The 23,650-nt window shown below is 43.7% G+C and overlaps 1 protein-coding gene across 2 annotated transcripts in view; it reads left to right on the forward strand.

Moving 5' to 3' along the window:
* Positions 1-2,836: 2,836 nt before the first annotated feature.
* The window catches only part of LOC102690526 (uncharacterized), a 40,628-nt gene continuing 19,814 nt past the window's right edge, over positions 2,837-23,650 (forward strand). The window contains exons 1-6 of one of the 2 annotated variants that reach the window (XM_015341700.2): positions 2,837-3,713; positions 5,630-5,720; positions 11,131-11,564; positions 17,710-21,289; positions 21,377-21,415; positions 22,190-22,308. In XM_015341700.2, coding sequence (XP_015197186.2) covers positions 3,586-3,713; positions 5,630-5,720; positions 11,131-11,564; positions 17,710-21,289; positions 21,377-21,415; positions 22,190-22,308 — 4,391 coding nt within the window. In that variant the 5' untranslated portion in view covers positions 2,837-3,585. The remainder of the gene's footprint in view (positions 3,714-5,629; positions 5,721-11,130; positions 11,565-17,709; positions 21,290-21,376; positions 21,416-22,189; positions 22,309-23,650) is intronic. The other variant, XM_015341699.2, reaches the window with a different exon arrangement.

A 23,650-nucleotide genomic window follows, 5' to 3' on the forward strand; every position in this document is an offset into this window, starting at 1 on the left:
TTCCTGTTTCTACTTATTATGAAGGGTAAAAACAACAAAACCAGCAGTGCTCTCTGATTCGAGATCAGTCAGAGTGTGGGCTGGGCGGCACTGCAGACCTGACAATCTGCAACGGATGACTAGCAATATTGCTGAGGACATTTAGCACGACGCTCACAAAGGTTGATAACAGCAGGTGGCGCTGATCTTCAGAAATATACCTATGAAGGAAAAAAGGCAAAGAGATCAGAAAAAAATATTAAATGGAAGTTAGAATTGCACAACGGCTATTTTTTATGTGCACAAAGCCTAAGAAAAATCTGAAATAAACTGCAAGCAGCCCTTAATCTGTGATGGAAGTCCTCAGTCCTCCCGAAAGCGCCCAAAAGGTTTCTTTATAGAACATTTCTATAGAAACATATACTTTGTCTACCTACAAGTTATTTTGTAAGTGTGAAGGAATAATAATAATCCTAAATATAATTCATATTCCCTTCTTTTTTACTAGAGTTTTTCCGAGCTTTGTAGTGTGTCACTGCTTTTATCGAATTCCAAATCAGCACATCATAGTACACAAAAAGAGCTCACCAATGCTGTTAATAAATCATCCCTCAAAGTTTCCTCATTGTTTTTTTTTATTTTGATGTAAAAATACCTAAAAAAAACAACCGCTGTTTTTCATCTGTGAAATTACGACACTTCTTGTTTACAGTGCAATTCTTTAACGCAGGTTCATTAAGAATTTGCCTGCTGATTTGTACATTTGTGAGCTATTAATGTTTAATGAATGCAGCTCGTTGTTTTATTTGATTTCGAGGTTTTGTTGTTATCTCGGGTGATCTATTTTAATTATTAATGAATATATTATTAGAATTCCTGAGAATATACTGAAAAAAATAAACAATGTTTTTATTTAAAAAATAGCAATGCATCTTTTAGAGCACGTGTTCCTAAACCGTGGAACAGGGCACCAAGTGTTATAGTTCAGGTGGGTAGCTGCGTCAGCATGCGTAGGCTGCAAAGGAACAAGTAATAGGTTTATTCCATGCTGAAAAAAAGAAGAAAGAGAACACAACGTTTCGGCCGTGGAGCCTTCTTCAGGTGTGAGGAAGCCTTCTTCAGGTGTGAGGAACCAAGTGTTATAAGCAGCCATATCACTCTGCAATTCACAACAAGCAACCCACTGAAACTCAGCAGGTGTGAGCCTGGTCAGTACCTGGATGGGAGACCTCCTGGGAAAGCTGAGGTTGCTGCTGGGAGAGGTATTAGTGGGGCCAACAGGAGGCGCTCAACCTGCGGTCCATGTGGGTCCTAATACTCCACTATGGTGTCGGGGACACTATACTGTAAACAGGTGCTTTCCTTCAGCTGAGGTGTAAAACCGAGGTCCTGACTCTCTGTGGTCATTAAAAATCCCATGGTGTTCCTCGAAAAGAGTAGGTGTGTAACTGTGGTGTCCTGGCCAAATTTCCCATTGGCCTTTACCAATCATGGCCTCTTTATAATCCCCATCTATGAATTGGCTTCATTACTCTGCTCTCCTCTCCACTAATAGCTCATTAGTGAGCATTCTGGTGCACTATGGCTGCTGTTGCATCATCCAGGAGGGGCTGCACATTGGTGGTGGTGGAGGGGAGTCCCCATTACCTGTAAAGCGCTTTGAGTAGAGTGTCCAGAAAAGTGCTATATAAGTGAAAGCAATTATTATTATAAGATGGATTTTCCTTATCTTTTCAGTGCTGTGGAATATGCACTGTGTGGGCCTAAAGATCACAGAAGATTCAGTCAACATGAATTGAATGGCATTGTATGACCAAGGCCGGTGGAGCCCAGACCTCTCGCAGATCAAAGTCTAAGGCAGGTCGGTAGAGTCGCCTGTGGTCGCGTGTCCTTCTTTTTTCTTCCTCTGACGGCTGATCTAATCTCCGAAAAACATTGATAACAGACAATGACTTTCTTGCACCTCTTCTGCTTCCAGACATCCTCTGCTCACTTGAAGGAGGGAACAAAAGGCGACACACACCAGATAATTCCAAACGAACACCTTCAGTCACCCGGCCAGCGTCAATCAATGCGCCGTTTCTGCCAGAAAAGCCTATACAGAGACACTTGACCTCTTACTACTTCTTAAGGCAATTAAAACCAGGTGGGGCTGCACATTGGTGGTGGTGGAGGGGAGTCCCCATTACCTGTAAAGCGCTTTGAGTGGAGTGTCCAGAAAAGCGCTATATAAGTGTAAGCAATTATTATTATTAAAATTACTAAAGGCGTATTTTAAGTTCTTTTATGCATATGCTCTTGTCCATAATTCCATAATCTACCCCTACCCCTGGCTCAGACTCATGTTTTTTTTTAATTGCATGTTATTTAACTTGTTGTTACTGCTGCTGTTCTTTGTTCATGTTTTGTGTGTGTGTGGGCGGGGGGGGTGTGTTTCCTTAAGGTCTTTGTATTGGAGCGTACATGCAAATAAGCATTTCATTGCGCTTGTGCAAATGACAATAAACTGAACTGAACCGAAATCACGAGGACTTGCGTCGGACGAGTACATTTGGGACATGTCAGCAGCACCACTAGTGGGGCCAAATAAATCGATATGAGAACAGCTTTGTGGAATCCGGAGAGCAAACGCCGGGGAGGAAAAAATGATGTCATCTGAGAGGGAAGTCACATCCACACTTCGACCGCGCAACGCCCGATAAATAACCCATTAGGCCTTGTGTGGTCCCAGGTTCGCTCATTCAGTCGCTTAATCAGCGTAATTCAATCGGCTGGCCAGTGGAGTTACACCGTGCCAGCCTGTGTCGGGCGGTGCTGCCGCTCAAACCGCCCCACGTCCCCTCTTGCTTCCACAGAGGCCGGCCGTGCTGCGCTACTGGGCCATAGGCTATGATGCTATTGCTTTGCCAATGGGCAGAAGGACGTGGGATTAACGTCACTGGCAATCACACAAGAGTCTGTACCCCGTTGGGCAACAGTTTGTGCCCAGATTCCAACACCTCCGGGTGGAATTTTAGCACAGCCCCAGCACATTTATATAACGCTGTAACAAGACGCTCTTCTCCTTGGAAGCTGTGTTGCAAGGCGGTACGGCACCAGCTGTGCACCGGTCAACAACGTCGACATCCCGGTGAAAACACAAATCTTGAATTAAGAGGCACTCCTCCTGTTTTCAGGACTAGAGTCCTGTCACGCATGCGGGAGTTAATTCCTCTATGTCAAGGGCCCGCAAGGCATGTCTTTTAGCATTAAACTCGTTTTAAAACACGCCTCACACAGCTGGTCTTGACGGGATTTAACGAGCGGGGCAAAGCTTTGGTAACTGCAGCGCAAGTCCGCATAACTAAAACGCTTCTTGTTAAAACTTGAGTAGCGCATAAGTCATTCAAACGGAGTTCACAGACTCCTCCTCTTCTTCCTTATAGCTAAGAGGCATTAAAACAAAAAGGAAACAAGTACAGTGTGGGTTTGACTCCCGCCAGTCGGATTGGAGTGATTACAAAGTTATCGGCTATGCTTGGAAGACGTTAGTTCTAACACGCTTTTTTTTTGTCGAGAGACTCGCCCAAAAAACGTCGCGCAATCCGGTATTTGTGATCGCCAACAATGTCAAGTATGAAAAGACAAAGTTCTTGGCAGGAAGACATCGCTAAAAACTTTTCGAGGCTTTTTTCGAGAAGCAAGTCACAGGAACAAGGAAAGACAGGGACCGAGTCTGCGGAAAGCCTTCACAGGTACGCCGATTTGATCCTGTTACTACACTTGCGGGACTCGTTTGCATGCGGTCTTCCTTTTATCCTTCGGTTAAAAAAAAAAAAGTTTTAAAAAAGGGAGTTGCCTATCACTTGTTCTGGCAGCAATTTGAAGCAGCTGTGTTTATGCAAATCTAGCATGGATTTAAGCAGCAACGCAATGTTTTCTGTGCTGTAACGAGCGTTTTTAAAGTCTAAACTCTATTTGGCAGTGAGTAATTACTACAGACTTGCAGTTATTATTGCTGACACCAAGTGATAATTTCCTTAGTGGTCCTGTTACGCTTTGGTCTCGGGAGAAAGAAAGTCGCTTTTATTTACTTGGGTGTTTTTTTTTTCCCTAAATAAAACGTGAATCAGTAGGGAGGGCGACATAAACGTAAGAGCGTCTAGCTGTCAGATAACTCTTTCGCGGGGATCTTGGAAGTTTTGCACAGCGCCTAGAAGCAAGCGGAGCCCCAGGCGAGACAGCTGAGACCATCTGCTGGCGTCTAACGCCGTCCGAGGGGGCGGCGGTGCTCTGGTTGGAGCAGGCTAGCCAGGATAACTGCCCCCGTGTGCATTCCTGCTACAGAAACGACATGAGCCTGCTGGAGCTGATGTCAGTCGGCATTTTAATCTGAGAACATTTCAACTGTGAGGGGGAAGTGATGTATAATACAATATCGTGCGCTGCAAAAAAAAAGGGAAACATTGCACACAGGAAGACGTGTCATGCAGTGACATTTTACATGGTCGTTATAGTTCTTCTGATAGAATTCAACGCTTGTGGTCAAGCATTGTCAGTATTAATCTATATTAAAAGAGCAGGTTTCCAGTGATTTTTTTTGTGTGAAAATATACAAGATTTCCAAGTGTAGACAAGCAGCTGATCTGTTGGGTAGAGTTAGTGCCTGGTTTCCTGCACTCCTGAGCCTCCTGAGTCCTTTTCTGCAGCTGTTTGGAATCAGCTGCCCTAAACAGCCATGCGTTACTGGACGTATTCCAGGGAAGGGTCATGGTAACTCAGAGCCCATCTGAAGAATAGTGTGCCTGGCAGGACTGCACCCAGCACAGGAAGCCAGTCCACCACAGGGCATGCACCGTTGGACAGTTTAAATACAGTGCTTAACCAAGGCAGTCTTTGAAAGGAAACTGGAGCACTCGGAGAAAACACAGGTTGATAGAGAGAGAGAACGTGCAAACTGTTGTTGCTTCTATCCTTCTACTGTATGTTTAAATTTTCTGATTGGTTTGCCCAGAATCCTGCCAGGTCTGTCAGAGATGCTTGTGCACTAGCTTCCTTGTTGGCTGTCGTCTATGACTGATGATCTGAAAACGTCCCACATCATGAATGCGTGTGCCTTCGTTATTAGCTCATTTTACTTGCTGATCATACAGCTTAGACATGCCACTTTGATTGACCAGCTCTTCCTGTTTAGAGAGGAAAGCCATTCATTTGTCATATTTTAGTTGAAAGAGGGATGCATATTCTTTATTGTTTAAATAGCAATACTGTACTTCGTTTTCAACAAATTCTTCATTCTTTGTTTTACTGAAAACACACTATAGTGGTCGACGTATATCACAGAGAGCAAATTGGGGTATGCGAAAAGATAAATTCCTAATGCAAGAAATTGTATATGGCTAATAAAGTAATCTTATCTTATATTCCCCACCTATTCATATGGTGTCTGTACAGTACAATATACTTCTTCAGAGTAGCACTGCCTAGGACTTCATAATAAGTGTTCTGGTGGTGATGGAGATTTTCATCCTCTTCAATACATTATGAATATTAACTTGATATGCTGTGTAAGGACATATTCAAAGTCCTTTTCTGCTCAGCCTAATAACTTCCTACTGAATGTCCTGATCTGAGCTTTGCATGCCTGTTCATTTGCTTATTTAATTTCCAGTTCAGATGATAAAGAAAATGAGATCAACAGTCCAAACAGTGGGACCAAAGGAGAAGTGGCCTCCAAGAGTCTGTTCCTCGATTTTTCAAAGGTATGTTCTTTGAATTTGAACTTCTGACGTTTTAAGCACAAAAGCATAAAATAACAAGAAATGCCGCGTGTAAGTTAAGGCCTCCTGAGTAGGGTGTCGGATTAGAAAGGACAATGACATAGGTGGTAGACTGGCATAGGGGATGGCACTGCTGTCTCACAACCGCAGAGCCCTGGGTTTGAGTCCAACAGGAGTGCCTGTGTGGAGTTTGCATGTTCTACCTGTTTTCACATGGGCTTCGCCTGGTGCTCTGGTGTTCTCGAACAGACGTGCAGGTGCCTCTCTGCTCTGATTTGATCATTTCTGAAGGGATTTCAAGGTTGGTGGGTTTGTATTCACTTGGACCACTGCTCACTGTGAGACTGTAAAGAAATGAAATGAGCAGGTCGGGCCTAAAGTGTGCATTTAAATTTGATGTCTGGTGCAAGATTGCTTGCAAAGGTATTACATTAGTTTGTTTTAATACTTTACTCGGTAGTGTGAATTTGACAAAGGAAAACAGTAATCAGTCCACCGATGAATCAAATCAGTTCTGCTAATGCAGATATTTTCTTCTTTTTTCAAATACATGTAACCTCAGAAAAATGCCATAATATTGGGCATCACAAGTGTTTGCCCACATATTTCAGATCCTTTCAGTAAGACTGCTCTGCTGAAATCAGCGAATAATTGAAGTGATTTGTAATTTGTTGTGGCATCTGTTCGTTTTTCATAGTAGTGTGCATTATAAAATTCTGTAAGAGTTAAAGAAAGTCTGGAATCTGAAAACCATGGTAAAAATAGCCTTCTTCATATAAGGGCTCATCTTTAATTAATCTAAAATATGGCCCTAAATGCTGTCTACCTTTGTACTGTTACATACCATACTGTATCGGTAGATCTGTAATCTATATAACTGCGTGATACTTAAGCACTGTGTATACTGTGTATCTCACACGCATACATCCCAAATCACTGTGCATTCATGCAAAAATTGAAAGCTGTGTAGGTGCTGTCTCTTTAAGAGGCAGGATTGCCATTAATTTCATGGGTTCCATTTACATTCAATTTCTTTTTCAGGTTATTTAAAGAGCAAACACAAATGCATCATTTAAATAGCATTAGCTCCACGTTGTTACATCAGTGTGGGCTTCCCACATATAATGATGTTAAATAAGTTGCCAGAAGGAGGAGGCTGGTGCGTGCAGCAAAGGACTGGCTTGTAGCCAGCGATTTTCCACTCAACAAGCAGTGTAAATAGATTTATATTAAACCCTGCAGGACCAATGACTGCATACTTCACAGCTAACATTCCCTGTGCCCGTTTTACACCCTGTCTGTCCTGAAAAGAAAACTGGTTCCAAGGACCGCTGCTGTCCGAAGATTATCTTTAGCGTCGGAGCTGTGCATGTTGTCTGCGCAAGCAGTATTCCGTTTCACAGCCCCTGAAGCAGGTTTTCATTCCCTGTAAAGGAGTGCTTTCTGATTTCTGCAAATCCATATAATGCCTTTTGTGTTAATCGTAACGATAATTTTATTTTGGTGCAAGTTGTCTTTGGCATAAGGTCTTGAGAGGAATTCCATCCGGACTGTTTTAAGCTGTTTTGTCACCATGTGGAAGCGCACAAGTAAACCCTGGCCTTTTACTTATTCCTATCTAGACTCCTAAAATCCAGATCAAGTTGTCAAATTTAATATAACTATAATTAATAATAATCCCCTATCCCTATCAACGAAATTAAAAAACCAACGGGAAATATATAATCTGTTTTCTCTTATAAGTTCATAACTTGTGTTTTGTTCTTGTATTCGTGGTGGAAAAGTTAAATGTATGCAGTTAAACACAAACCGCAGAGCGTGCAGCATTAAAACTTCATTTTGACGAACTTTGGAACTGCTGAGGCTTGACATCCTGTGAGTGCTCTTCCACGCCACAGTCTGGCCTCAGTTCTCACCCTGTCAGGTGACACAGGGGTGATGCAGGCAAGTCCACATGTGCTGGCAGAGGCTTATGGCCAGCAGCTATATCAGGAGCACTTAAAACCCTGGCTTGAAATTTACTGTCAGTCTGCACTAGCAACTGAGAGAGCTACTTACAAATCCCAAATGCACAAATGTGGACAGACTTGTAGACTGCATTGAGTGTAGTGCTTCCTGTAGTGGTGCATATAGATTATTCAGAAAAGGGCTGGGAAAACACTCCAGCCTTGAAACTGATCCCGAAGACTCTTTGGCCTTTACAGTCTTAGTGGAAGGCTACTTTCATGCTGCTTTCTAAGCACAGCAAAGTGCAGCAAAGCAGTACTGAAAAGGTGCACTGGATGTCATAAGATGTACTGCATAACATCCCTTGAATGTAAATCAGGGAAAAGGAGTGCTTAAAATGCATAATGTCCTCACCAAAACCAGCGTGTGTGGTTTCAGGCACTTTTACAATGTAAAGAGTTCAAGACAAGAAGATAAAGATGCAATTCTTCTGCATTTGGTATGCCAATATATAAGTAGAAACTTATTTATTCCATCAAGAAACATCTTGCTGAAGTAATTGGAACATTAAACCTGTGGATAAAGGGACAGATAAACTTGCTAGAAATCTTCCGCCTGCTTGTGTCCTAAATCTCTATGGAGAATTAAAGCCTACCTACCGGTGAATCCTCAGACATTTAGTACATTTTAGAGGTGAGTACAAATTGCTCCAAAGACATACTGTATGTTTCCTGAGAAAGCTGAGTAAAACGAGCAATGACTAACCGGGTCTTTATTTAGTCTTACATGGATTTTATTTCAAGAATACATTTACAGCAATTCTAAAAATAAATCTTCCTTCATTTTGATTAAATAAACTTTGGATCAGGATTAATGAGTGGTAAATTAAGCCTGACAGAAATGTTGAAGTCTTCTGTCCTGTTGTAAAAATCCAAGTGTTTCCAGCTGTTTTGATGTATTTTAGTGCCACTTGTTATACATGTCTCCCTGACAAAGGCATTTCAATAGGTTTTGTAAGTTACTTATAAACTAGCAGTGACTCATACATGAACAGCCCATGAATTGTCTGCTGTTATGGTGGCTGCACTTGAAAAACAAATCAGGTTTAGAAGTAGCAAGCTCGAAAATGTGAATTCCTTTGATTTGTCGAAAAGTTCCTGCTTTGAAAGCGTTTCTACAGCAACGCCATCTGTATCCCTTTGTTTAATATTCCACTAAGATGTTCACCTCTTATGTCCAAGAGAATAATACAGATGAATTGGTACAGAAACATGTGCAGCACCATCAGCTGGTCATGCATTATTTAGCTACTATTGGCTTGTAAGTAGTGACGCTGATTTCGTATAGTGTCAGTGTCAGTGTTAGTGTATGGGTGAACTCCCAGGCCTCTTTCCTTTTCTCCCTTTCCACCGCCATTTGTATTTATGTAGCAGATCTCAGTAGGAAAGCTAGTAAATATGTGTGGCGATAGTGGAAGAACTTCACTTTGAAGTGCTGTTTTAACAGGACAATAACCCATTTCTTCAAACACAAGGCTTATTTATATTATTTTAGTTAGCGCTGGATTTAAAAAAACATGATGAAAAGCCTCTCGATTGATTCCATCTCTTAAAGCTCGCCCGAGCTCAGATTGTATTCTTTTAATGGCGGGTTTGAGCCTGGGTCACGTCACACCCACTGACTGGCTTTCTCGAGGGTAGGTTAGGATTAGGCATCCATCTTGGCGCCCCCTGTGGCCCTCCCAGGTACTTGCAGGCACGCGGTGCTGCTGGGGATGGACCTGCCTCTCCTCCAATCAGTAGCAGCCTGTGGCCCGGGGGAAGTGGCCCGAAGGTGGCCACTTTGTTTGTACTTCTTCATTCTCCCCTGTGTGCGGATGTGAGGTTTGCACCTGTGAGCCGCGACTTAGAAAACACAAAACGGGCTGTTCTTCGAATCGTGGTGGGGTGTACAACAACATTAATTGGAGACTGTGAATGTTTTAGAAAAAGTAATATTGGCTTCTGCTTCACTTGGGCCCCCGATGGTAAAGATAAAGGAGGTGCTTTGCGGTTTGTTTCTTCAAAGCTTCCAGCTGTCAACTGGATTATTTGTTTTAAGCGCTTGCATAGGAAAAGTGAGAAGAAATCAGGCTGTTGTTGACAGTGGACCATGAAGCCTGTTACAGGCTGCACTGGGCTCAGTGTTTGGGGAGCTGTGCTTTACAACAGCTGTGAACATCAAACCTACATTTGATTTCATCACTACACTTGTGTTTTTACATTTCATCCTTTACCCTCTTCATATACATAAGCATGTTGCACTCAAGTAGCCGGACAGAATACAATAATGTGAAGTGACGTTTAATGAATTCTTATACATTATATATAATATAATTATATATAGAATTGCTAATTCCTGTAAACATCAAAAAGGAAATTTCACGGGCCATGTCCACCATGGACATATGGAGGAAGAGAGTCCTGCCTCTTCAGAAATTTCCATGAAAAGAATCCAGGACACGGCTGCTCTTTCTTGAGGAATAAACTGAGTGAGAGAACGCCATACGGTCGTGGATTATACCAAAGTGGTGAACCCGTGAACGTGATTTTGACGCAGGTCGCTTTTTTTGTTTTTAGGGTAGTGGAGGAGAAAAAGAATCGTGCAAGGTGAGGGTGATCTAAAATGGTGCAACAAAACAATACCCAGCATCCTGGTCCTGTCTGGGATGTCGATACTGAATTAGCTGTAACAGGTGTGTCGTTCAGCCACGCTAGCAGGAAAACACTGCAGGGCGAGCTCAGTTCAACAATAAAAAAGTTGGATTCATCCAGGTGCTTTTCTACATGTACTACTTATAAATGCTGTTTTAGGAATATTGACGTCATTGGCGACACGGACAACTCTCAAACAGCATAAGGAGGTAGCATTAATCTAATTAACAAAATACAGATTTATTGGGAAGCCCAGTAAGTGTCCCTTGATTAAATACAGGCGCGTTCCTCTTCTGCTATTAATAGTTTTATTTCTGAGTGCTTTTCTAAAAAACCTGTAAAAGCTGTACACTGGCACATATACGGTATAGGAGCTAACAGAAGCAGCATGGGAACACCTTGTTAATCGAGAAAAGAGGGCTCAGCAGCCTCCTGCGAAAGCCCCAGTGCTTCTCCAGTGATTGGTTTAAAGGTTTACGCAGGGCATCCTTGGGGGGGTTGGGGCCATTGTTGGTGGGCTCAGGAGGGAAAGAGTTAACATCCGTATCGGCAGAGTTCGGGGGAGGGGGGAAATCGGGAGCTCGCAGCTTCCCAGGCACATTTGCATCGGAGAACTGTGCTGCTTCTGTAAAAGGCAAACCTTGGGGAATCGCGGGAGCTCCACAGAGCACAGTCCGGCGGCGCGGTGCCGAGAAAGTTAACAGGCTCGTTTCTTTTTTTTTTCCTTTCCGCGCCTCGTGGTCGCTGCCCAGGCTTTCCAAGGCTCGGATGAAAAGGAGAATCCGGCTGAGGATGGAGCAGGGTCTCACACGCGGACGCCGGCCGGTGACCCTCCTCCCTGCGCGCCGGCTGATGAACCACCGCCGCCGCCTCCCTTAGATGCGTTCTTCAAGAAGCTGGGGAGCCTGTTTCACTTGCATCCGAAGCCCGAGTCCCAGCCTCCCAGGGGCTCCGGCCAGCAGGGCGCCGCAGAGGCGGGGGATGCGGTCCCCGAGCCGGCAGGAATGACATCGGAGGCAAGGCAGAGCGGGGCAGGCTGTGACCCTCGGGCTGGACTGCTGGGGCAGCCAGCCTGCCCGTGGCGGGAGGGGGAGGAGAGAGGGCAGCCCCAGCCACCAACTCGCGAAGCAGCAGCAGTTCCTCCTGCCGGACGCACGGGCTGTGACTCACGTGTGGAGCAGTGCTGGTAAGTATCTTGCTTCTTTTTTCTTCTGTATGGTGTCATTCAGGGGTTTCGCTTTTATTTGCGTGCATGTGGGGGAAAAGATCATTTCTCTTGTCGGCAACAGCCATAAGCAAAATGCTCCGATGCACATGACCAGAAAATATTATTACACATGTTTTATTTACCCTCTTTGGTTCTGTTTCTTCTACCAGACGTTTATGATTCTCTGTTTAAACTGCTTATTGAGGGGGAATCTTTGGTGTTTTTTTTTCTATAATCTTTCTTTGTGATGCACAATCAAAATAACAGTACTTGTTGATAAATTAATCATAGAAGCTAAATAGAAAATACACAAGTGCCTGAACAGTGCCAGTATTGTAGTCTAAACATCAGAGATGAGCCTTAAAGGGCTGGAGGCCTCGCCTTGCAGTTCTGTTTAGACTTGTGGAGTTATCCCGTGGACTAGGAACGCAGAAAGAGTGATCGAGCCTGAGGCGACTGCATGGGGATGGATGACTGAGAGCTCTTTCAGCTGTGAGGGAACACGGCCTCATGTGATTCAGTAGATGGGGAGTAGATTGAAAGTGAAATATCAATCACGTCAGCCCCATGACAGGCTGAAAGTCAGGAATGTATTGTGTTATTTTACAAAATAGAAATAGCTCTTTGTTAAATGACCTTTAGCGCAATCCTTGCTTATGCATCTTTTGGTTTCGGATCAGCGGTCCGGTGAGTCCGTGCCCTGGACTTTTCTGATGCGTTTGAAGACTTTGGGCTAGTGGGGTTAATGGTTTCTGCCTTAGTATGAACAATGAGCACTGATTAAATTTGTGAATTGGAATTGAGTCTTCCATAAAAAATTCACAAGACAATGTGAAATCGCAAGACAATATTAAGCACCACCTGCCTGTTTGCATTCAGGAAAGGTTGACAAATAACTGTAAATAAATTTTAACAGAAAATGACCACTAGCTTGTGTGCATTGAGTGCTTATATCTTCATTTGTGCTTCTAAACATCACACAAAAGAGCATTTTCTTAAAGCAGTCATGTGACTGAGTGTTGAAATCTATATCTAAGAATAATACAGAATACTGTGGCCTTTCCTCCTTCCTTAAAAGACAGAAAACAATGTTCTTATTGTTACGGGTCACCACACTCACTAGTGATGAAGCTAGATTATTGAGACAATTCCTTACAGTATACAACATGGTTTTCAACCAGAGAAAGTTCTGGGGATCAATTTTTTGGAGTAAGCTGGGTCCAGACCTGTTTTGGTCTTAAATTATCATACTCTCCCCTTGCTCTAATTAGTGTTTTTTAAAAGGAACCACTCTTTTTAAGTCTGAAAAGCCTGTATTTAATGCTGTGTCTGTGTGCAGATCTGTTATCCTTCAGGAATACGTTCTTTAACAAGGTGAATACAGATTAAGTATAAATGTTGCAGGAGTTTAAGGTCAGTGTTTAGCGGTTTCATATCACTCCTGTTGAGACCAAAGATTTTTTTTCAGTTTCTGTTTGACTGTCCAAACATAATAGACATAATGTGTCGTTGTTATGCTCATTGTTGTGACTGTAGGTGTCATAACAACACAGGATGAATAGGGATGTTCTTAAGCCGTGTGTAGATATTGTATGGCTTTTAACAGCTAATGGCTTTTAAGTTGTAAAATGAAACACAAAGTAGCCCAGATTTCTGCACCTCTCAGCTGGAGTCATTGTCTCTGCTGTCATGTCACCATGCTCCTTTTGTCAAGAGATACAGCCAAAGCCTACAGCCAAAGCACATCTGTCCTGAAATTTCATCTCTGCTAAGTAATCCCAGTTATCACCTCCATTTCTGTCTTTTTCTTGTGTGTGAATACATTTGGAATTAGCAGAATTCTTTGTAATTTGTAACACGCTGCCCTTCACTTCAGAAATGGTTCCAGATTTTCCAGTAGTGATCTCTGTTCACTTGATTCTTTTGCATTCGTAACGGGAGGACCATTAATGACATGTGCTGCTTTCTTAGCTGGGGAAACTGATTTTTCTTCTTTTAAAATGGGTAGTGAGTTGCTTCTTTACAACATAAGCAAGTTCATAGATCAATGTTGTTTACCCCTTGTGTAATCACATGCAAAATGCCTGTTTCTAATGAAACCCTAGAGAGTTTCTCGAGGTGTTTCATAATGGCCTTCTTAAGGGTGTCAGGACAACTGGAAGCTGCTGGTGGTTCCCGTTAAACCTGAACTGCAGCCTGTCCTGAATGTAAGTCCACTGGAAGAGTTTGCTGATCATGAAGATTGTGATGGCTTCTAGTGGGTTAAGTGGTGTCTGGCAAGATGACACCTATAAGTTTCTGGATTTAGGCTTTGGCCTGACTGATTGTGTCATTCTACTATACTCCCCTGGGCTGTGAGGGAGCTGGGATCTCCAGGGGATTGAATAAATGATTTTATCCAGGAATGGAGTCAGGTGAAAGAATGATTAACTTGGGAATGCACACTTTACCACACTTGTGAAGTCTGTGTCCTATGACCAGCCAGGCCAAGCCTCTTGCTGACACTAATGCGAATTAGATGCAAATTCACACGCAGTGTTGGCATGCAGTCCCTTTCCTCATGCGTGCCAGCACTGACTAAATACTGGCTAAAGCTATGTTTAGACTCTCCGCTTATGCTATGAGTCATCTGTAAATATGAAATTAAATAAATAGGAGCTTCAGAATTAAGCTGATTTTTGGGCAATATTTATAGTTATTTTTGGAACGGAAGGTTACGGCCTTGAGAGAAGCAGTGATATCACTGCTGAGCGAATGGCCTCAATTTATTGTGGACAGGTACTCACTAACAGACCTGCTGTCAATGAGGCAGGGGAGCCCAAGGGCTTGGAAAACAACCACATTGACAGGGAAAATGAAGCCATGTTTTGTGCTGTTAGAAGTATGTAGGCCAAATAATGACTCTATTTACAGCAGGGTAATTAGAGGATGGCCACTCAGGGGATGAGAAGGAGAGAGAGACAGAGAAAACACAGTAAAGTCAGAGATGTTGTGGAGAGATCTTTTATTTTACACATAGCAAGGGCAAAGGAGAACACACACACAAAAACGAACCCTTTGCTTGGCTGGGTGCCTTATTGACTTTAAAGATATGACAGAACAGCAGATCCTGACAAACTCCAGACAGGCTGACCATGAAGTCGAAACAGAATCAAGGAGATGCAGCTAGCGCAGGGGACAAGGAGAGGACAGGAAAATACTGCGTGTGCACTGTGCCACAGGCTTCTGTGAGACTGCAGCCTGTTTTCCCCTGAGCTGCCTGAGGTTCGGCGCCGCACAGCAAGGACACAGACCAAGACACAACGACCGGGCCGTTGAAGGAGCTGATGCTGGGGAGAGTATAGTGTAGTGACCTGCAGATCATGTCTTCAGTGTGTAGTTCACTGGAGGGGTCTTAGTTTGACAGGTAATCTCTGCAGATGGAGTCAGTTGCTGTTACAGAGTGTGTGTTCTGCTTCGCTTTTACGTTTAGTTTGTTGATCTGCAAAAAAATCTGTGTATCTTAAAATGTGTGTTTTTATTTGTGTGTGACTTTTATTCCTCCAGATACAGTGTGCATTTTATGTATTAACTTCTACAGAAATGCTCAAATACTAGTCGATAAACTTTGGTCACACCTGTTTCATGGTACTGTATGTAGGGGGAAGAAGTGGGCCTGGGACAGATACATTGGGAATTAGGGCAGTTTTAAAGGTTGGCTGTGATGGCATTTTGCAGTATTTACTGTGTGTTTTCTCATTGCAGTTTTCAGAGAAAACAATTCTGACTGTGTATGCCGTAGTAGTCTGTTTCTGGTTTTTCATTAGGTGCTCTGTATTGTTCCAACTGAGAAATATGTGCAGTGGGTCACTGTGTGGCCCAGCCTGTTGTAAAAGAGAAGTCTCTGCAGTTGAATGTTATTTCCAGTTGTCTAGCCCTGGGTGGGGAAGAAGAGAAGACATGCACACCAGTATTTAACTGGGTGAGTCAATGACTGCTGAGCAATCACAGCCAACAATTTTACTGTCCTTCTCCGGTGAGGGAAGTAATTACTCACTTAAAACAATTGCAGCGAATAAAGGAAAAGAGCAGTAATAATTCTGGCGTTGTGTGGAAGCCAAGCTCAAACCACTTGCAGGAAACTTACAGTTGTGGGAAAAGCCTTTTGCATTAAGGGAACACAACAGGGTGTCGGCTGCTGTGCTTACAACACAGAGCAATGCTTTTTTCCAAAACCTGGTGCAACAATAAAGGCACAGAAGACCACAGAATGTGATCTTGTCATTTTCTAATTTTAAACCTTCAAAGAAACAGGTTTTAATTACACACCCATGTCTTATGTTTATCTGTGTTTGTTACAACCTGGAGTGCATGAAGTTCACTACTACGTTCACTAAGCTAAGACTTGTTTTTCTCTGAGTCTAATTCACATTGTTCTTACATGCCAAATTTAATATTTCAAAAGGTGGGATCACCAATCTATATATAGAGTTTTACTTGTAAAACATGCAAGATGGTGGAATAATGTTACAGTTCTCAGTATTATTGATATCATAGCATTATATAATGTTTATCAGCCTTCCTTGTAAAATTGTGAGAAAAGTTATGATTGTTGTGTGAAGGTTATCGAAATCTAAAGACCCAGAATACCCACAAGGTTTGTTGTTTCATTTAATGCTCATGCCTTCCGTTTATGTTTTAGTCTGACCTGATCATCGAGCTGTATGTAATGACCACATTGAGGAATAAAAAAACGTTCCTCAAACAGACTGCATGATTTCAAACTTGGTGCTATAGCAGTATCATATTCTTCTATGCTAAGGTAGTGCGCAGCCAAAATGAATATAGCAACAATATTCCAAATTTAGGAAAGGGGCTTAGAGAAACATAATCCATAAAATGTACATTTTGAAAATGGAATATTCAGTTCCACCACTCAGATTCTTCAGTTTTATTTTGTGGAGTACCAAGGTAGAGCAATACAGACAATGATGAACATTTGTGCACTGTGCATGTTACAGAGAAATTCAAATAATTCTTTTGTAAAATTATATTGCACCAGTTATTCATTTACAGGAATGGAGTCTGTAATTGAGAAGCTCAATAAGGTGTTTCAGGATCTGTATGTGCCTACTTAATTCCTTAACGCTTGGTGTAGCTTGTTGTGGCATATATCCGCAGTGTTGTTTCACGGGCTTGTTTAGATGTGATTTTTTTTTAAATAGCTCTACCAGGATTTAGTGTGGCATTACTGATCAGAAATCTGCCAGAACCCTGTTGGTTTAGGTAAGACCCATTTGCGATGAATGAGGAGCCCAGAGATATCAGATCATGCTTTTCTTATTTGGTCCTGATTTGAAATGTAGATAGCCTGCTAAAATCTGCTACAGAACTCCATATACTGTACTGAACCTCATGAAATTGATATTTATTTTTCTTGCCTTCTTGACATGCAGCATGCATTAGAATATAAGTGAAAAAAACAACCTGACAGAGAGAACACTGTGCAAGTGGTGACGTTTCAGTATTTTTCTACAGTACAGCAGACAGCAGGGGCTGATGCAGTTCTTAATGGGTCATTGAAAGGGCTGTAATTACTCTGAAGTCAATATAGACTGCTGAACAGAGAGTGCTAAGATCTAATGAGAACTGAACCTGTTTATCTTTTTCCAGGAGCATTTGGCCACTGATGCTGGATGACTACAAGCCTTATTAAACAGGAACTAGTCTTTTTTTAAATTAGCAAAAGGTGTACAGCGGTTGTTTTTGAGTGGGGATAGAGTTTTTGGAGTGGTGAAATCACTCTAGTAAATGAACCTTTGTCTTTACTGCAGAAAATATCAGAGCACAGTGAACCAGCCCTTGTTATTGTGAAAACATTGTGTATCTTGTGATTTAACATTTTAGGAGCCCTGCCATCATATCCATTCCAGGTGGCTATTTGTTCGGCAGCTGTTAATGAATATTTTATAAATAGGTTCTTGAACTACTTATTGAAGCACTGCTCCTAGAGGAAATCTGTTTGATATGCATGATCTCGTTTAGTCCACGCGATTGTGATTTTCCATTTTAGAGAATACATTCTAGAGTTCAAGCGTGTTAAGATCTGGTCACCTGAGGGGTTTGTTTATTTTTCTGTCCACAGGTCTGTGAATAAAAACATCAGGAATGACCCAGATGTGGAGTCTAACGAAAGCACTGAGGACAAACAAACCTCAGACCTAGACTCTGATGAACATCGTCGACTGGCGCTGTCCTGTCCCCCTTCTGTCACCTTTGGGACCTATGAAGGCCTGAGGCCCACGAAGAAAATGAAAGAAAAACATCCTGACCTGGTGGATTCACCCGTCCCTGAAGGAAAGGAAGGGGAGATGCTGTTGAGCGTCAGTGGAGACGGGAACATCCCATCGGCAGAAGGGGAGAGGGGCAGCAAGGAAGGCACCGTTGGGACTTGTTATGAAGGGGTTGTTGTTTCTCCAACCCAGAGGTCCAGTTTGGGATTATGCAGCCATGGGGAACCTGTGCCATCGTGTGATCAAAAAGCAACGCAGGGCACTGAAACGAACTCTGATCTGCTTAGGTCTCCAGTGCCGGCAGGGCTGGGCGGCGAATCTCCAGTGGTGAGTGGTTCCGTGTCGGTTCATCGTATAACACGGAGTGCCTTAGCAAGGGAAGAAGAGCCACGCCCGGGCGTCCCGGGAGGTTTAGCTCCGAGCTCCCTTCCTGGAGCTGTTGCAGGCTCCTCAGCAGCCGCGGAGGTGGAATTACCAGGTGAGCAGCCAGTGGCAGAAGGGGCGCTGCGGCTAACCCTGAGCGAGACTCGGAGCGGTGCAGCAGATACCTCAGCTGGGGCCGCGGTCACGATGACTCCTCAAGGAACAAAAGAAGCAACTGAACGGGCAGAAACTCTATCCCTGATGCAGCCCTCAGCAAGGTCACGGTCAGGAGCTGGGGATGCGCCGCCCTGTGTTGCTGACAGCGCCCAGGGAATTGAACGCACATGGCCGCACACTGCTGCCCTCATTGAGCCTGCTGCCTCTTCCTCTTACCAGAAAACCCTGATGGCGGATGGCTTTCAGGATCATATTTCAGACCTGGGATGGCAGGAAGCAGAGGGTAAAGACAGCCCTTTGCTACCTAAGAAAAGAGCTGAGGCGTTGAGGCCTGTCGGCACTGACATACAGCAACACTGTGATTTAAGGCGAAGCGAAAGCGAGGAGGTCCTGGGTGAGGGGACAGGTATCCAGGAAGCCGAATTTGACAGAGATGCCTTGGAGCGCGAGTCGAAGCGAATGGTTGATATTATTCTCAGAAATGCTTTAGCGGCCCTTCATGAAATAGAGGCCCGTGAGCGAGAGGGCGAGTGGTTTTCAAGTGTAAGTGAGATCAGAGGAGCAGTCCTGCCAGCCGGACATGGTGATGGCGCTGAAGGGCATCGACATGCGGTGGATCTTCACGAAAGGAGTCTGATAGGTCTGGGGGATGAACGTGGTCCTTCACCTGTGTCAGCTGAGCAGACACTTATCTCGCCCATAGCCCACGCTGACGGGGACATTGCTTCGCCTTCATGTTCTGAATCCTTTGTTGGTTCAGGAATGGACATGAGAATTAATCCAGAGTTTGTTTGTGATCACAGTCTTACAGACATTCCTGCTGAAATTTTAAACCAGAGTCAGATGGGCACATCGTTAGAAAAAACAAGTAAGCCACTCATTTCCTATCCAGCTGAGAGACATGAGTATAATGAAGGTATTGCGATGGACTTACCACTTAACAATAACGTCAAACCTATCAGGCCAAGTGTGGGAACCGGTGAACCTTGCAGTGGTAAAACCGCCGATAGTGTTCTGACTCAAAAAGGCAGGCTAATTGAATCACATGAACTCTTGTTACAAAACCAAAGTCCTGTAAGAGAACATGACGATGTTACTCCAAGACAGTGTAATGTAATGACCAACCAGACTGAGTTACCCTCAGTAAAAATTAATAAAGATAAAGTACAAGTACCCCAAGCAGAACGAGACCGTGATTATGATGCGGTTATATCAACTAAAGCTACTGAATTAATCAATGAAGTAATGTGTTTAGCCAAAGCCACAATTATAAGTGATAAACATCATGGTTTATCCAACTCCTGTAATGGCGAAAAAGAGACTATGTCTCAACTCGACACTGGTGATTTAAACCGGACAATCGATGTGAAAAACACTGTTCAGCTTAAACAAGAACAAAAAACAACTATGTCCACTGCCCATTCAAGGGATAGGCCTGCAGGCAAAACACTGGTTAATGAAACCCAGTTGGCACGCTCTGTCCATCCCAACCTGGCTTTAACAGACAAAACTTTTAAAGCTGCAGAACCTGTCACTCCATCAGACAAAGCAGAACTTTCACAAAGTTCCAAGGAAAAAGTAACCAGAAATGGGGCCCCAGACAATGAGCTTACAGTGCATTCCGCTGCCGAGATCGATTTCTATGGTAATTGCTCTGAAATGAAACCGAATGGCCTTAATAATACCTGTCAGGTAGAACAAAAGAGACTACAGGGGCAACAAGCAGAGGGCTATGCAGATGGGGCAGGTGATCAGAGATTCTTGTTAGTTCAGAGTTATTTAGCCGCTGTAATAGAGGATCAGTCGGACTGTGATGGTAGCGGTGATGATGGAAAACACCAGGAGACTCGGCCGCTGCGTGTGGATGCTTCACGTGAAGGGGAAAGACCCACATGTTCAGACAGGCAGAAGAGCCATGCAAGCAGTGGAATAAACCCAGCCCTCTGCGCTGGTAACGAAGAGAGGCGGGCGTGCAACGCCGTGGGTGCACAACATTCTGATCTGCCACCGGTGCAGTGTGCGGGCTCCATTTCTCTCAGACAGGGTGAGGACATAAAACCTGCAGGTCTGAGCCCACTGGATAAGAAGGGACATCTGGATGGACTCCTCAGTGTGGGTATAGAGGTGCCACTGCCTCCCCTCCTCCACAGGCCTAAGGAATTGGACTGCCGTGAAGGAGCCTTCGACGTTATAAACGAGGAGGAGGAGGTGGCAGACGCGGTGTTTGTGAATGGCTCAGGACCGGCGCTCAGCCCCACGTTAAGGAAATACAAAGTGTACCCCTTTTCCCTGTCCCCCATATACGAGGAGGAGAGTTTTCGGGAGGATGCGAGCATGGAGGACCTGCCAGACCAGCCGCTGACCGAGGAGGACGCGGGGAGCGTGGAGCAGCACGCCTCTTCCATCCTGTCGCTGCTGCAGTCCGTCAGCGAGCGCCTGCAGCTCGGCGCCTTCCGCGACTCCGGGGAAGAACCTCCCGAGGAGCCATCGGCCCCTCTGGAGCGTCGCTTGTGGGATTCCCATCCGGAGGGAGAGTCGGAGCCCTGCCAGGGAATAGGCGAAGAACAAAGTATTCCGACAAGACGGCCGTACGAGATGGAACTTCCGTGCTCAGGGAGAGACATGGACAAAGCCGATTCCTGTGGTTTATTGGGACGGTCGGCGGTGGAGTTCCTCAGTCAACCTTCTAAGGAAGAGCCAGAAAATCCTGCAGCGTCATCTGGTTCTTCAGCTGCCGCATGTACTCCAATCTACCAGTATATGATGGCAGCGGGGTCCTTGCCGTCAAAGCCTCGCAGTCAGAGTATCCAGCCTCGTAGCACGCTTTCCTGCTTCAAAGGAAGTGGAGGTCCATCACCTGCCGTGGCTGCAGAAACGGAGGCCCCGTTAATGGTAAGACTGTGAATTGTTAAGACGTACAGTATGCACCACTGCATCTTTAAATCACGGCTCTGAATCCCGTCTTCCTTTCTCTTGTAGAATGCGATCGCCCTGAAAGTCAACCCGAGGCCTGGAAAGGTAGGTGAAGACGATTGTAAAATTTTGTTTTCGAGCATCAGTTACAAAATGTACCCCCAACACACTTGCAGTTGTCAACAGTTTAGGTCAGAAGATGTTGTTAATATCTTGTGTGGGTTTGATTTCACCCACTCTTCATTTCGTGGGCAGTCTGCAGCGTGATTATTGGTTTAAGTCTCGGTATAGAACTGAGGAAATGTTGTCTTGGGGCCAAATATATCCTTTTCTTTTTTCTAAAGTAGACTTTAGGCATACAGTTAGTAACTGTGGCTCCTGTCTTTTGTTGTATCTTTAGATTTGTTCTGTAAAGATAAAGCAATATGTGTAGGTGATGCATGATTTTATGTTTTAGGACTTGGAATCATTAATGATCTTGTACCTGATCCCCATAAACACAAAACAAAGACACGAGAAGTTCTTTAATAAAAGGATCAGCCAACAAATTTTATTTTTAAAAAGGATTCTGTTGGTAATCCTTCTCTTAGTCTATTTCTTAGGACTACAAACAAGCGGAGGCTATTCAGCCATCTTGCTCATTTAGTTCTTTGTAGTACCTAGAGTACGCAAATCACAAGCAAAGAAGGATATTTTCATAGTATTAAAGTAAAATGTGAAGCAAGTAAGGCCAAATACTGACTTGGTTTTAAAATGGAGAAGCCTGTTGTGGCATCGCTTATTTGTACTGTAGAGGCTGTGATTTCTGCCTCCTTCCTTAAGTTCTCTGTGTTTTGTAAGCCATCTGGAAGTAATGCTGCCCTTTGTCTTGTGCATCAGCTGGTCCTCTATGATGGTGTCAGGTTTACGGGGAGAAGGCACGAGATCCAGGCTGACGTGGAAGACGCTACAGGGATGGTCTTTGCTCGGGGAGTCTCCATCAGGGTAGTGCGAGGATGGTGAGAGATGGTGCTGCTTTTTTGGTAAAAAGTCCGTAGACTCCGCTCTTGATCAAGAGAGGAAGAGGTGTACTTATTTATGCCTCGTTTCTCTACCCAGACAGCTGTGATGGAAAAAGGAAACAAAAAAACAAATCAAGAACCGCTTGCAGGGGAGGCAAACGAAGCTTGGAATAAGCAAGCCATTCAGACCGATGTTTGGGCGAATAAAATGTTTGTCCACCCCTGGTGCCGATGAAAATAATAAAGATTAGAGTTTGAGCTGGGAGTCTCTCACAGCGAACAAGCTCTAGGTTGGCGAGTCAGAGCAAATTCCCCTTGAGGGGTAGTGACGATGTGCTATTTTTCATTCCCGTTTCCTTAGTTTTGCAGTGCCACTCGTTCTAGCTTTTGCAAATATTAATTTCTTCTCTCCAGTCCTAGCAAGGTGCTGAACGCTCATTGCTCTCAGCTCACTTGCATTGTGAATTTAATTAATCACATAACTTCTCAATTTTCCACAAATGCAGGAATATGACAGCACATTTGTTTTGTTTTTCTGACTCTGTTTTTCGGCATTTGACTTTAGTCTTGGGGGGAGGGGGTGTTTGTACATGCAGTTGAGTAAGTGCAGTTTACCAGGCTTGTATAAAAAATATTTAGTTTTCATAACCTAAAGCAAGCTGAAATATAGGGAGTACATCTTTATAACTATTCTAGTTCCTATTTTCATCCATTTTTCTAGGTTTCTAGTGTTCTAGTTTGCTGTAATGTATGACTTTGGTGTTGATCACGTGATTGAATCATATGGAATAGATTGTAATGAAAGCACAGTTGTTTTAAATGCTCCATTAAGTTTAATCACCTTGTAGCTGTGAACCTTTTCTCTTCTGAATACACCATGCACACGATTTCCTTTTTCATTAAATGACTGAAGCGGGGGAAAAAAAGCTCATATTTAATGAATGACACCCTTCCATTTGTGTCCTGAGGCCTGTCTGCCGAGACCCCATTCTGCTACATTATTGATGCTGTTTTGTGTGAAAATCTAGTTTTCCTCCAAAAAAAAAACAAAAAAAACAGGAACCTCAACCTGCTTGTGAGAGGGTTCCAGAGACTAACTAGTGAGATTGAAGCAAGTGATTTCCCCTGCAGTGTTTACTGTAAGCAAACCCCTGACTTTTTAATGACTCCTAATATTTCCCTTCACTGTCCAATATTCACTTCCTTCAGTGTTACACTGCCCTAGATTTATTACAAAAATGAGTGCCTTCTTTCTTAATTACGACTTGATAAACTGCAATATATGGCAGTACTCTAAATACTAATGCAGAGAATGACTTATTGCTGATGTCTACTTTCC

This window comes from Lepisosteus oculatus, chromosome 5, assembly GCF_040954835.1.
Source record: "Lepisosteus oculatus isolate fLepOcu1 chromosome 5, fLepOcu1.hap2, whole genome shotgun sequence".
NCBI lineage: Eukaryota > Metazoa > Chordata > Actinopteri > Semionotiformes > Lepisosteidae > Lepisosteus > Lepisosteus oculatus.